General features: G+C 45.5%; 1 protein-coding gene across 1 annotated transcript; it reads left to right on the top strand.

Annotated features, from left to right (window-relative positions):
* The first annotated feature begins 2,847 nt into the window (after positions 1-2,847).
* LOC120704748 (GDSL esterase/lipase At5g45910-like) lies at positions 2,848-6,491 on the top strand. The gene is made up of 5 exons (XM_039989257.1): positions 2,848-3,245; positions 4,057-4,272; positions 4,392-4,540; positions 5,599-5,875; positions 6,041-6,491. The coding sequence occupies exons 1-5, from the start codon at positions 2,909-2,911 to the stop codon at positions 6,259-6,261; spliced, it is 1,200 nt and encodes a 399-aa protein (XP_039845191.1). The 5' UTR covers positions 2,848-2,908; the 3' UTR covers positions 6,262-6,491.
* Positions 6,492-16,029: the final 9,538 nt, after the last annotated feature.

Genomic DNA, 16,029 nt, shown 5'->3' with positions numbered 1-16,029 from the left:
TTCACAGTAAATTAGCATCAGCCACCAGCCACAACTAGCCAAACAAAACGATTACCATTTAGCGAGTGCGAAAACACCACAGCATCCTTAATTATATTCCTAGTGGATCTTTTCTTTCTTCTGGTCTTGCGCGTGCAGTATCCTTTCCTCTGTACTCACGGGAACAGGGAAAGGTGCCCCCGACTGTGGGGTCTTCGAGAAACGTGTGTTGTTTAAACAAGAATCTACACTGCCGTGCCGCCCCATACCAGCGACGACACATGGTCTATCAAAAGAGTACCTCTCTGACACTTTCTCACAGGCAAACGGTCTCTCTAAAAATCTTGTAAAAAAAATACTCAAAAAAACTTGTAAAAACCATTCAGTTACCTCCTTTTCCAGCTTATTACTCCGTAAGTAAGACATTAAAATGCTCCACCATTCCTACACTCCTCTACCTAAGTAACAAACTAAAATAATATTACTGCTCTAGGAGTAGTACATTCCTTTGATTCTTCAACACATTCAATACCGTGTTTAGACAAAGTAGTAATTCGCGTAATTATGATAACAAAGTACACAGGACGTTGGAGCACAATCTTTTTAACTGTCATGTAACCCCACAGTTCCCATTTCGTCCTGTGCTCTCCAAGAAGAAGCTTCCTTTTCCTCCTCCCTCCTTGTATGAGAGGGGTACGAGTACTATCTTGGGGCGATACATTGGCTGCTCGGCACTGTGGCCAACCAATAGTTGTGGCTCAACAACCGCGACGCCTTAATGGCTGTGGCCACCGTGCAAGCCCGTCCGGATTGAGCTGGGGCGCACTGGGACAAATAAGAAACATGGGGCCAGCAGCCTGGCCATCGGATTGAAGAGTTTGTTGACTTCAAGGGTACAGTGGGGAGACCCTTTTCTTTTCTACCAGGACCTCCACTTCCTCCACAAATTGTACTCTACCCACACGATCCATGTGATCTTTTACTAGTGCGTACTCCTACACAATGAGTGGCAAGAGCACAGGGAAGGTACTCCCACATTTGCTGCCACCGTTCTTGGCTCCGCAGGCTGCACCTGCAAAATCCTGCGCCATGATGAGAGATCCAGTGATCTGCAATCTGGCTAGTAGTAGTACTCTAGAAATAAATTTCTATCACATTTGGTTTGAAATCCTGAGTGCCATGCACGGTTTAGTCAAGAATTGATGGTTTACTATGGGAATGAGTGTTCATTTTGATATTGTGAACTCACCAAACTTTGAATGTTTAGGCCACAATTTCCATCTAATTGGTTGGAATGAACTGGAATGGTTGCTTTATGCTTTGCGACATAATAATTCTAATAAGCCATTGTGAATTGTTGACAGTCAATTCAACCCTTGTCATATTTGTTCATTTGAATATGGCATCCTATTATAGATGTGGTTTTGCATGAATGGATTGGTGTTGACCTCGTTAGTTAGAATGAAAGTGATGTTTTTTCTCCACGAATCCTCCTAACCCTATTAATTGAAATTTAAGAATTGTAGATCATAGGGTCCAACAATTCTCCTTTGTTTATCAAATCACGTGATGGGATGATTATCATACCCTGTGGGCAAAACCACTTGCATGAGATGGCAGAAAAAGTACAGTTCCACATTGCTTTAGATGTTGTTCATGAGGAGTACTTCCGGGCCATTTGAGCCAGAAGCCCTTGAATATTCTACATCCCGTTATCGATGGAATTATGACCTTGTTCAAAATACGCAAGTCTTACTGGAAGTTTGTATATATGCAACTTAAAGTAAAATCTCTTGAAGTTGTGCCTTCCTTGAAACTTACTTATAGGACTAAGCAAATTGAGTGTCATGGTTACTTGGTTCGAGTCTCTCACTCAGCATGAGTACACGGATACATACCCCATTTGCTTAAAAGCTACTTGGATACGGTGACTTTGCCAACTTCAAAATAGACAAGCTTAAGCCTAGTCTCTTGGAACTGATTATAGGGTACGTATGCATGCATGTGGCTCTATAGTAGGGAATATGTATGTATGCACCTATCTGAACCTCTGCATTTGCATTTTGTTTGAGAAAATCTTGTTTAGGGCAGCACTTGCAATTTCCACATACAACAAGGGCCTCGGGGTGAAGTAAAGGGCTCGGAAAGTCGGAAAGAGGGCAAATGAATGGACGGCTGAACTACCTGCCCGGACCCCAGCACACAGAAGCTCGCAAAGCTGAGAGTTTTTTTTTTCACTGCACTTCGCAAACGTGGAAGGCCGGGCCAAGGAGGAGTTGAACCCGGTTCGTGCTAGGTTAGATCCACTTGATAATGACGCCGGATCACAGAAAGAGAAAACAGCATCTCATTATGACCGGGGATCCACCCCAGGAGGAACAGAAAACCCACTCCAATCTCCTGTCAGTACCAGCAAGGGCCCGCTCAGCTCGCATGCAGTGGATGGGGAGTGGAGTGCCGCATTCTTAGGTCGTTGGATTGGATCAAGAAATTCACAGGAAGGCTCTGAACATTGTTGAAGTGGTACTAGAAGGAAAACAAAAAGAGAGGATGAATGGCAAAACTAAACACGTACGTACATTATGGCCAAACATCTCTAATAACTCGTACTAGCCCTGAAATTGCAGTTAATCAGTTATGGCTGCAGCTGGTGACACGGTAGCTACTGTACGACAAGCTCATCGTCACCGTCAATCATCATCATCCCAAACAGTGGCGGCCACACCTCATCCCGCTTCTGCCGCACCTGCAAGCTCTGCAAGCTTCCAACGCCACCTCACTGGCTCATTCACTCTCGCCTCCGGCCGCAGCTGCCCGCCTGCCTGACTGCAGTTGTATAAAGCAGGACAGATCAGAGCAACGCGCCACACAAGGTAGGAACTTTGCTCTCTCTCTCTCTCTCTCTCTCTCTCTCTCTCTCTCACCGCACATGCGCGTCGGGCCGCGTCGCCACCACCCCAGCCGCCCGCCGACACCCGAGATGGCCGCCGCCGCCGCCCACGCGCCGCCGGGGCGCCGGGGCGCACTCCTTGTCCTGCTCGCCGCCGCGCTCGTCGCGGCGATGCCGGCCACCTGCGCCGCGGCCAGGAGCAGGAAGTCGTACCGGGCCATCTTCAGCTTCGGCGACTCGCTCTCCGACGCCGGCAACCTCATCGTCAACGGCACGCCCAAGGCGCTCACCACCGCGCGCCCGCCCTACGGGATGACCTTCTTCCGCAAGCCCACCGGCCGCTGCTCCAACGGCCGCCTCGTCGTCGACTTCCTCGGTACTGTACTGTGCACTTGCTTCTGCTGCGCCCACCCATGGCCTTCGATCTCTCCAGTCCAACATCAGCGTCTGTTTTTTTTTGTTTGTTTGTTTTTCGCGACTACTTTTTGCCCAGTACTTACTATATGTGTGGACTTCGTAGTATCTAATTGAAATGTCCTTGTTGCTAAAAAGTGTTGATTTGAGTGTGAGGAGACCATGCTCTGACTCCGGTGGTCAAGATGAAACTGACCGGTTCAGTATTCTACTCCCAACACCCAATTTCGCTTGTTCCATACTCTGTTTCTGGGTTGTTTATGTTTGGTGGAGCCAAGCCAAAATCAAGTGTAAAACTAATAACTTTTCTTATCTCTTTTTAATAAAAAAAATAGAGATTAGATTGGCTTCAAAAATTTGTTGATGAAAGAGCTGTTTCTTTTCTTTTAGCCGCCAAACCAAAAGGGATGATTTCTTCACCCTTTTTGTAATAAAGATGAAAACGAGCGGTAGAAAACTGCTGGTAAAAGAGCTCCTGCTTTGCCGCGCTGTGAATTATTGCTGTCTCCCTTCTGCTAGATCAAACAGCAAAGTATTGATGTCAATTAAAGGACCTTTTTCTCTTTGTTTTTTTCCTTTTGGAAAGATAAGTCAGACCAGAAATGTCCCTACTGTAATCTTTCAATCGGCAATGTGTTCCTCACTCGGCAGCATTGCTGCTTTCTGAATCATGAGTTCGTGACCTTTATACATTGCTCAGTAGCAAGAGTGAATGATGTGAAATTTCTCCCCTTTTTTTCTGATCTGATGGGAATCTTTCGCCGCTTCTGCAGCCGAGCACTTCGGGCTGCCGCTGCCGCCGCCGTCGCAGGCGCAGGGGAAGGACTTCAGGAAGGGCGCCAACTTCGCCATCACCGGCGCGACGGCTCTGGAGTACTCCTTCTTCAAGGCGCACGGCATCGACCAGCGCATCTGGAACACTGGTTCCATCAACACTCAGATCGGGTGGCTCCAGAACATGAAGCCGTCACTCTGCAAATCGGAGAAAGGTCCGAGGAGCCGATTCATCCGCACTGAGCTCTCTCTCTCTCTCTCTCTCTCTCTCTCTCTCTCTCTCTCTCTCTCTCTCTCAATTTTACCAGGGGATCATGGTTCGTGCTGTTTGCAGACTGCAAGGACTACCTCAGCAAGTCCCTGTTTGTGGTGGGGGAGTTTGGGGGCAATGACTACAACGCGCCGCTCTTCTCCGGTGTCCCATTTTCTGATGTCAAGACTTATGTGCCCCTTGTGGCCAAGGCCATCGCCAATGGCGTTGAGGTATTGTCTGTGAGCTATGGCTTGATAATCACTGCTAGCCCTAGCATGCTGCATTTTATTTCTTTTTTATTTTCTGAGTAAAGCGTATTTATTTCTGAAGTACGTAGCAAAGTAGCAAAACGTGCTGCATTTGGAGGTTCAGGTGCCCAGGGCAATTGAAGTGTATGATACTGCTGATTTCAGGCAGCATTCTCATCTGCCATAGCTGGGCACTGCATACAAGAAGTAAACATGATGTTTTAGAAGTTGTGTGGGGGTGAATTGAAACCATGGTTTTGGAAATGGTTCTTAAAATTCATTGAATTATCTGGACTTAATTTACTAAAATGGTGTACCTACTAGGCTACTTAATAAGCTTTCACACATAGTTTTCACATTTTTTTGACTCAGATCTGTAGATCTAATCCTGATGCTATTTTTATGTTCAACTGGGGTTATTAATCTTTGTAACCATTATAATAGGTAGGGGAGGGGGGGGGCGTGTGGCAGATATGGTGTCCTCCTGAAGGGCAGAATCTTCTGAAGTCGCCATGGCTCAACTGTTTCCGAAAAGAAAAAAAATGTTTTTTTTTCACAAAATTCAATTACACCTGAATTTGTGATGGTATGGCTCTGTACTTCGCATGCCACAATGAGCTTGTGCACTGTCCGTTAGTTTGTTGTTTAGTGCAGCCCCATGTGATGCAAGGATGGGGAATTCAGGTAGAACATGATTGCACAATGAAGAGAGAATGGTCATGTAAAAGGTAGGGTGGGTAAAGATAACGAGGAATCATTTGCTAAGGGCATGCCCATCATGAAATGGCTGTCACATGACATGGCCCGAAAAAATGGTTTGTTTCCACGCATTTCAAGAGTACAGATAGATATATATAATCCATGCTACTGTGGTGCACCGCTAGCTAACTGCCTAACTAGCTTTAACGGTGAAACACAATTGTTGCTTTGAATTGCACATACTTGATAGTAAAGCTAGTTCGGCGACATATTTTTTGGAGTATATTTCCCTAAATTTTTACTCACCTTCAGCAAATTTTAAGAAAATGGTTTTGTTGCAGAAATTGATCGAGCTTGGGGCAACAGATTTGTTGGTGCCAGGCATTCTACCGATCGGTTGCTTCCCGTTGTACCTCACGTTATACAACACCAGCAGGAAATCAGACTACAACGCCCGCACTGGGTGCCTCCGGAGGTATAACCGCCTCGCCTTCCACCACAACAGGGAGCTGAAGCAGCAGCTTGATGAGCTACAGAAGAAGTACCCCAATACAAAAATCATGTATGGGGATTACTTCAAGGCAGCAATGCAGTTTGTCGTCTACCCTGGAAAATTTGGTGAGTTCTCCCTACCAGTACATTATCATAAAAGCTTCATGGGAAACATGTTATCGATATGGTCAACATTGTACGACTGAAACGATCAATTAGTTGCAATTTGCAAGGCTGGATTTATGGTTCAGATCTTTGTACCATGATATCTAACACTTTGATCTGTTGCAGGTTTCAGCACAGCTTTGCAAGCTTGCTGCGGCGCTGGAGGTCAGGGCAACTACAACTTCAACCTGAAGAAGAAGTGCGGTGAGCAAGGTGCAAGTGTGTGCTCTAACCCATCATCATACGTGAGCTGGGACGGCATCCACATGACCGAAGCCGCATACAAAAGGGTCGCTGATGGCTGGTTGAATGGCCCCTACGCTGATCCCCCAATTCTGAAGTCATAATTGAGATAATTAAACTGTATGTAACACAATTGTGGCTGCCGCCGCTGCTAGAGAGATATATGGAGTCCTTCAGGCATAGATATGTTCCGATTCTGAAGTCATAATTAAGTTATGGGTAAAGCTTTTTAGTTTGTTCATTGAAGATTTGTATAAACTGTGCCGGTATAGATATGTTCCTCCCAACTGATATGGCTGTAGTACAGATGCACCGTGCATGACTTTTCAGATTCTTTTCATTTGTCAAAGCTATGGCAATAATCCGTGATAATCAACAAAATAAATGCATTTGTGTGTTTTTTTTATTTCAGAGGGTGACATAAAACTTCAAACTATATTTCCTGTCCAGATTTAATCTTGCACTGACCATTCAGTCATGATAAATAGAAGGCAATTATCCATGCTGGATGAGGAAGAGTGTGTGATCACACATCTATAGAAGACACAATGCCCTGGCTTGATGTGGATGGGTGACAAGTACCAAAAACCGCATGATTGCGATGCCTGTTTAATTGCTGTCTGACAACTCAATGAGACTGGTCGATCTGAATAATTGATGAATCGATCTGAATAATTGATGAAATGGACCCTTTTAAACACCAGTCCTGCATTGCAGGCAACAAACGCAATCAAACTATTCCTAAATCTGCACGGATTTGTGTACCAAGATTTTCTCCTGATGAGAATGCTGAGTGCAAGAACTTCTTGCCTACAGAAGCGCTGGGAAGTTTTTGTCCAGGACACGGTTGCCAAACAGCCTGCATTCATCTGAATACTTTTTATAGCCGGAGTTAGAGGACAAGGGGACCGATGTCTGCATTTGGCGGCAGTTTTGGACTGATGTTGGATCATTCATTTTGCCAGGCATCGGAAACTTCAATTGCCAGGAGGAACAATCGAGAATCGACAGGCGGAGTTTACGAGGGAATGTGCTGTGTACAAAAGAAATGGTCCCGATTGATCCCCGCGCGTTTTTTTTACGAATAAAGTTAAAAGGATCTTTGCCCTGTTTGACCTGCATAATACCACTACCAGTTTATAATGTTGGAATTGATCTCCTTGGCCCAATCCAACGATTGGGCCAAACCCTTGATGCGCCCTGATCGGGGGTGCCCAGCCTGTGGACCCCGTCGCAAGCGCTATAAAGAAGATGAGTGGGGTCCGGGGCACGCTACCCGAAGTTCGCCGCCACCACATCTCACTCCCACACCCACAGTCCCTACCGATCTAGGGTTAGCGCGAGGCCGACGGGAAGCTCCGCCGCCGCCACCACGACGTCCTCCTCCGCTAACCGCGTCGTCGGTCAATGCCGGTGGAGGTCCGAAGGCCGCCAGTACCTGCGCCGTCCATCGCCACCACCGGATCCGCTCTCCACCGACCCCGACTTCCTCGCCGCCATCGACGTCATGGCGAACCAGACGTCGAGCTCCTCTCCACCTCCTCCTGTGGATGGTCTGCGCCTCCTATTCCTCTCCATTTCTCTTCTTATACTAGACTAGGGATGAACTACTTGTATCTCGTACTTAGAAGTTGTACCCCAGACCCGGTTTTGTACACTAGACTCGATCTTGTTCAGAAACTCGGAAATGTTGAATACAACATTGGTATCAGACGCCCGATCTAGTCGTAGATCGGGTCTTTTGGGGTCTTTTCGCTTAGATCCGCGCTCAGAATATAGGAGAGGAAGAAACTCTGAATTCGATCTCGAATCGACCAGAACATCAAGAACCCTAAACTCAGAAACACCAGAACCCTAACATCAGAAACCCTAGCCAAGAACAAGTGGTAGGGGGGCTTACCATAGCTTTCCGCCGGCGCGGTGATCCCAGCTGCGGCGGCACACAAGAATAGAACAGGCCGCCACTCGCCGAGGTCCCCAGAACCCGCGCGCAGGCACGGGCACCGCCGTCAGGCCGCTCGACGGCAGCGCGCTCCCACTCGGGAGAGCGCGCGTGCCGGCGAGGGGGCCGGCGGCGGCGCCGCTGCTGTTCTCCCTCCGGTGCCGGCCGCCAGTGGCGGCGACTGCGCCGCCGCCCACTTGAGACAGAAGAGGGAGAGGAAAGAATGAGCTCTAGGGTTTGCGGGAGATACGGAGCCGTCTGGTTTTGATCCGGCAAAAGAGCCGAACGGCCTTCGGATCAGATCCGACGTCTAGGGACTGCCGGCCGACACTCGGGCCGAATGAGGCCCAGGCGGGGGGGGGGGGGGGGGCGCACGCGGGCTGAATTCCCGGCCCAGGCCCAGGATTGCAGCTTGGGCGCGGAGGAAGGCGACTGCGCCGCTGTGGGCCTGGCCCTATTTCGATTTTGGGCCGAATAATCAGAACATGAAAGAATTTCCTTGTCATTTTTCTGAATCCTTTTGAATATGAATATTTTGATGAATTTGTTTAGAATTGTTTTCTGCAAATAAATACACCAACGTGTATTAATTTTAGAGCAGGAAATTAAAGAAATATGCTTCTGAATATTTAGAATTTTACATGGTTCCGCTGCAAGAATTACTTTTTGTCTCTATGTTAATGTGAACCAACGAGATAATTGATATAGAGTCATATAGAATTCATTTTCTCAGAATTTTTTGTACTTTATGATATTGTAATTTCTAACCAAAGTTGATATTGTAATATTATAATCTTGTCCAGAATTTTTTCATGCATTATGTATTTTTCTGCCCAACGGTGATTTAGATTTAATGCACAGATTATCGCATGTTTTAATTTTGACCAACGTTAAATTGATACATGCATTTATTATTGTCCTCACAAATTTTGAATTCGAATTTCAGGCTCTACTGCTATCATGAGTCTTATAAATGGCATTCCAGAATTAGATGGCACCAACTATGGGAAATGGTACAAGAAACTTGAGATTGCGCTGGCGATGGGCAATATAGATTTGGCCATCACAACGCCAGCCCCAATAGAACCAGAAAAGCCCGTGACGAGAGAAAATGAAGAAGCCACTGCTTGGGCTCTTCGTGAAAAGAACTATGACACTGCTTGGATCAGATTTGACATTGAGCGGGCTCAGTGGACAGCTTCAAACCGCAAGTGTCTCATGATCATCAAAGGTTCCATTTCATATGCAATCAAAAATCAATCACAGATTGCCCCATGGCCTCAGAATACTTAGCCAAAGTGAAGAGTCAGTTTACTGGTTCCTCCAAGGCTTCTGCTGCCACTCTTGCTAAGCAGCTTATGACTAAGAAATACACTGATGGTCCCGGTGGCATCAGAGGTCACATCTTACAGATGAGCCACATGGCCAACAAGCTCAAAACAATGGACATGCCTCTGCCAGAATCGTTCCTTGTTAAGCTAATCTTCAAGTCCCTACCAAAGGAGTTTGCGACTTTTCATGTCAACTATAACACCTTTCCAGAAAATTGGGATATTGAGAAGCTTATTGGTATGTGCGTTCAAGAAGAAGATCGCCTTCAGCATGCTAATGGTGGCGAGCTTGTTTTTGCAGTACAGCTAAAGAAAAAGAATTATCAGAACATGAGATCTTTCCCACCAGGCAAGCATCAGAACGCGAGTGACCCTTCCAAACCACCTCAACGCAATGTCCAGAAAAACTGGGAGAATTTTCCAGTTGCAAGAGATCAGTGCCTTGAGTGCAAAGGAAAAGGCCACTACAAGAGGGATTGTCCCAAGTTTCTGAAAAAACTACTAGAAGAAGGTGAGGACACCATTACCTTTGTAGATGAATCCCTATATTTAAGTTATGATAAATCCCCTTGGTGGATTGACTCTGGTACAACTGTGCATGTTGCTAATTCCTTACAGGGGGCAAGTATGAGGAGAAGCCTGCCAAGTGGCAGAAGAAGAATTAAAGTGTTTAATCCAAACATTGGGAAGTTAGATCCCAAAACAGTCAGTTGCCATTTTATTGGATATCCAGAAAAATCGAAAGAGTATCATTTCTACTGCCCTGACAGACACACAAAGTTTGTAGAAATAAGACACGCTGCCTTCTTTGAAGATCAGATGATCAGGGGGAGCATGGCAGCCAGAAAAATTAATCTTGAAGAGAAGCGGGTATTTGTTCCCACTCCGATGACTCAAAAGCTATATTTCTCGTTGCATGTGGTCGCGGCACCAATAGAGCAGGAAACTGCAGTGCCAACACCTGTTGTCAGTTCTCCCGACGTGGCAGAAAATAAAAATGAGGAGCCTGTTCCTCATGATCAAATAGAACCAGCTGCCATGGTTGAGGGGGAGCCGCAGCAACCTTCTGTGCAAGAAATACCAGTCCCAGTGGCCTTGAGTAGGCCACAAAGAATTAGAAAACCAGCTATGTCTGACGACTATGAAGTCTATAATAGCGAATAAATACAAAATGAGGGTGATCCCACCTTGTTTGAAGAAGCCATGAAGAGCGCAAATTCATCCAAATGGTTTGCAGCCATGGAAGATGAAATGAAATCCATGAGTACCAATAAAGTTTGGGACTTAGAAGAAATTCCTAAAGAAACCAAAACAGTAGACTGTTTGACCTGCATAATACCACTACCAGTTTATAATGTTGGAATTGATCTCCAACGATTGGGCCAAACCCTTGATGCGCCTTGATCGGGGGCGCCCAGCCCGTTATGGTTGGTGGGCCTCCGTCGCCAGCGCTATAAAGAAGAGGAGTGGGGTCCGGGGCACGGTACCCGAAGTTCGCCGCCGCCACATCCCACTCCCATACCCACAGTCCCTACCAATCTAGAGTTAGCGCGAGGCCGACGAGAAGCTCCGCTGCCGCCACCACGACATCCTCCTCCGCTAACCGCGTCGTCGGTCAGTGCCGGTGGAGGCCCGAAGACCGCCAGTACCTGCGCCGTCCATTGCCGCCGCCGGATCCGCTCTCCACCAACCCCGACTGTGGCCTTCGGGGTCAATGTTACGGAAATGAGTCAATGTTACCGAAATGAGCTACTTTGTTCCGTAACATGACAAATACTTTTGGCCCAACACTTAGAGTCAATGTTACGGAACAATTTAATCGACAAAATGAACAAATAATTTGACGTTGCGAACAAATTATTTAGACGCATATTACATAGAGATAAATATATCTACACTGTAAAGAATTATTTTTTTAAGCATCACGAGCTAAACAAAGTAGCATATGCAAAGTTAAATCATTTCAAACACCAATTTATGAATCTACAAGACAAATAAATTAGTATAAACCATGGTTCCACTAGGCGCTAGGCGGATTCTAGGCGCCGACCCTCAGTCTAGAGCCTAGTCGGGAGTAATCGCGCCTAAGCGTTGCTAGGCGTTTTTCTAGGCGATGAATAATACATGTATAAATACTTAAAATAAAAGAAAAAAAAGGAGATGAGTGGTCATGAAAAAAGAAAAAGAGAAAAAGGCCCATTTGAAGGTCCATTTGAAGGCCCAACTAAACCCTCAATTCTCTCTCTCCCCCCGTCTCCCGCATCCTCTGCCTCTCTCGCATCTCACCCGACGCCGCTGCATACGCCCGCGCCCGCCACCGCCTACACCTGCGCCTGCCCCAGCCCGTGTAAGTGTCCGCCGCCGCCCGCAGCTCCTCCTCCCCCACCGGCGACATCTGCCGGACGCCCGCCGCCCGCGCCTGTGCCCGCCGCCGCCCGCACAAGCACGTGTGAGCGCCCGCCGCCGCCCACAGCTCCTCCTCCCCCACCGGCGACCTCCGCCGGACGCTCCTCCACCCCCGTCGGCGCCGCCGACGAGCTGCCAACGCCTATGGGTCCGTTTACCCCCATAGGCGAGGCGCTGACCCTTCGACTCGCGATTAGGCGCGCGGAATCACGCCTAGCGGAACAGGGGTATAAACTGACTATGACTGGCTTTTAAATGTAAACAAATAGTTTTATACTATAATTTATCATTCTTCACAATCTGTATAAAGAAACAGAAAATATAAAAATAGAATAGAGGAAGATAAATTTATAACTAGAACTGTGCGTATATGATCTAAGAAGAAGTAAGTATAACGGCTAGGAAAAAAAGAAAATAGAAAAAAACTATCGTAACACAGGGAAGGAAAGAATGTACACAAGAAAAAAATCATGTCAACAAAGAGAAGAAGAAAAAAACAAAGGACGGAAAGGTAAAAAGAAGAGAAGCTCCTTACAGGGAAGAAGAAATAAAAATAGAAAAATATAAATACATGTGAGACAATATAGCTATAGCCTAGCTAGTGGCTAGGTGAGTAATAGGGCATATTCTACAACTGACAGCAATAGTAAAAATATACTTACACCTTCACACGTGACTCCCCACGTAGCTACCTTAGACAACTTCACATGTGATAGATACGGTCTATTAATTGCTGCACTGACCTGTTGGACTAATTTACTGCTACAGCCCATATAAACTTGTCTTCAGGCGATGGACCAAGCGGCTATCGCGCGAGCGATATATAGCCTTGGCGGGAACCTGGAGCCAGCAGCACCCAGACGCAAAACCAGGCTTTAAGGCTATCTCCAACCATTCCCCCTCTCCAACTCCCCCCGAACGTATTATTTACTATATTTTACTACCTCCCTCCAAAAGATTTCTCCCCCTATAACTCCTTCTCTCCGACCATTCCCCCCATATCTATTCCCCCTTTATACTATCACTCATTAACTAACTATTTATTTATCATTTTTGAATTTTTAAAAAAATCATACAGTATTTGTATTGTCATAATACGCATTATCATCATATTACGGGGCTCAAACAAAATTAATATCGTGAAAAAACGGTGTGATTAGAATATAGAGAGAGTTGAAATTCACCATATATATAGGGGAAGTTTCAACCCCCGTATATAGGGGGAGCTTTGGGGAGAACCGTTGGAGGAAATTTCCCCCAAAGCTCCCCCTACGTAGGGTGGGGGGCGGTTCCCACGGAACCGTTGGAGCACGCCTAACGCCGCCTACGGCTACAAATTTGTGAGGCCTGAAACAAATTAGGCCTTTAACGCCCACGGCTACGAATACATGTATTATAAATCGAGCTGATCCCTATGAATTTAGATGATTACTAAAAGCACAAGTGCGGCGTTGCCGCACCTTCATAGCAGCGAACCAGACATTTCCGTAGCTTTCAAAATGGACTGTCTTGTTTACAATTGCAGACAAAGAGTTCCCGAGAGATCGTCTCAAGTGTTAAGTGTAACTCCCTGCTCAATTTAAAGTATGAAGTATATACTTAGAAGGAAGTACATTTCTTATGAAAGCAGGATGTTAGCGCGGGGCCTGCATCCCATGTTGTAGTGTTGTTATAGTTGATGTGGACTTAGCTTATATATATAGCAACTATTGTATGTAGGCAAATGGTCAATTTTTTAAGGAGCGTGGGTAACATAAATTCATTATTTTCATATAGGTGTTAAGGTCTGCAGCCTACTGTTGCACTTTATACATATTTCGGGTTAGGTATTCTATTGTTATGACCCTACTATTTAGGTATTATATTATTTTAGTAATTAAAATGGATCTATGACCTTTTTCTTTATTTATTACGTTGAAAGAAGGGGTCAAATTATTGAGAAATGAGGAGACACACTTAGCCGGATACTTAATGTAACTGAGAAATGAGGAGATTTTGACTTTTAGTTCTGTTGCAGTTAATATGACGCGTTATTGTGGGGGGTAGCATGAGAAGCAACAGAAGAACGTGATACATATTATATTTTTAGCAAAATAGGATCCTATGTTGAAAAGATTATAAAAACATGTCGAATTTACAATTTTGTTGTGTAGCAAAGCTTTAGGTTTAGAAATTTTGAGTTGTATTCAGAAACTTTTTAAAAGAGCGTTGAATTTGAAGTTGTACTGTAAAGTAAAGCTATAGATTTTGAAATCATGAGCAACTTTTGTATTGAACACTTTTTAATTTGAAGACGTTTTGGTATCCAAATTGTAGGTACAACGGATCCTACGTAAGCATTTGCAGAAACGAATTGCGAGAGCATTTTAAATTTTAAAGTTTGCTCTATAGTAGAGTTATAATTCTAGAATTTTTGATAAAATATTATATTGGATATTTTTATTTCAATGTTTTGGTGTTTAAACTATATGTATAATGTTGATCGTGTTTAAGAAACGAATGGGACAGATTGTTATTTGATTTAATTGAAATTTGAGGGTTTTTCTAAAAAAATCATGAGAGAGGATGAGGATGTCGAGTTGATTTTATTAAAAATATAAAGTTTTCTTTGCAAATTTTCTTGAACAGGGAATGTTGGACTGCAGATGATTTAGCTAAAGGTTGAGATTTTTTTTGTAAAATGATCGGAACTTGCACGATCTGGACCATTCACATGCCCGATCAGATGGTCAGGAAAGCCAGTCGATGTGGCACAATCTCTGCTTAAGAAGTTTACCGGTTTTAGGTCTTTAGAGACAAGACAGAATAGTAGAGGTTCTCGAATGTCTCGTTGGCAAGTTTCGTATTAACTGGATGGACTGTATGCAAGCAGAACTGGCTAGTAGCTAGTAGATTGCTAGTAGCTCGTCCAACCTAGCTATTTCTAGCTAGGCAAGTCCAACATAGCTAATTCTAGCTAGCCAAAAAAATTTCTATAGTACATGTCATATCAAATTTTTGGACACTTGCATGGAGCATTAAATACAGTTGAAAAAATAACTAATTATACAATCTAACTGTTTCACACGATATAAATTTTTTAAACCTAATTAGTTCATGATTATATATTAATTGTTAAATAACAACGAGATACTAAACACAGCCTAAGGGATAGCAAGTGGTAGAATGCAGGCTTGATGTTATTGAATTCAGATTTAAGAACGAAGTACTTAACATGCTGTTTACGAGTCTAGTAGTCTACGTATTCCAAATAAAAGTTCAGTGGCCCGGAGAATATCTTGAACAACGGTGCCACGGTGGCCTCGACGTCTTAACTGCAGAGTGAGATTAGCAACCGGAGACTCTGGGATTACCAGCTCAGGTACAGTGACCACTACTCGATCGCGACCTTGCGGTCCGGTGAACCAACACGTACGGTACGCGCCAATTGGCCACGAAGGCGACGCATCCACCATCTGTGTTCATGGATACCGCGAGGCATGACTGCAGATCGCAGTGCCGTCAATCTGTCCGATCGTGGACAGCTGCCGCCCTCCTCCGTCCCCGTGTGCGACGCATCCCTCCCGAATCGGCGACGCAAGTACGAGCACGTTGGCACGCGCCGCCCTCGCCCCCTGCCGCCATTCACCACCTCCCCAACCACTTTCGACCCCGCCCGCCCGCCAGGCCACGGCCGCCGCACTCAATGCGCCGCCCGCGCGCACCCGTGCCAGCCCTGTTCCCCGTTTTCCACACGTCCGCCTCCGTCCACCCCCAACCGCGGCGCCGTGGCGGTGCGCGCCGGAAGAATCCAAGCTCTCCTGGTCACCCCCACCCGAACTCCGGTCCTGGTTTCCAACAAATATATGTATAGAGTACTAAATAAAATTTATTTGCGAAATTTTTTCACGGTTAGGTGTAATTTTTCAAGACGAATCTAATGAGCCAAGTTCTACCATGATTGGCTACAGTAATGCTATAGTGACCATCTCTAATCATCTTCTAGTCATATGGTCAAAGACCTTATTAACTACAGCACATGCTACAGTACCATAATTATAGAAATTATTTTGTAATTAAACTTCATTTAATATCTCTAATTAATAAAAAAAACATCACCCCCTAACCTCCCCGGCGCGGTAGCAGCTGGCTCGTCACCAGCGCGCAGCCACAGCGGCTACTACTGCCTGGCCTACAAGAGGAGCAAGCGGACA

This window comes from Panicum virgatum, chromosome 4K, assembly GCF_016808335.1.
Source record: "Panicum virgatum strain AP13 chromosome 4K, P.virgatum_v5, whole genome shotgun sequence".
Classification (NCBI taxonomy): Eukaryota; Viridiplantae; Streptophyta; class Magnoliopsida; order Poales; family Poaceae; genus Panicum; species Panicum virgatum.
Note: the sequence above shows the minus strand (reverse complement) of the source record. Positions and strands in the feature narration are given on the sequence as shown.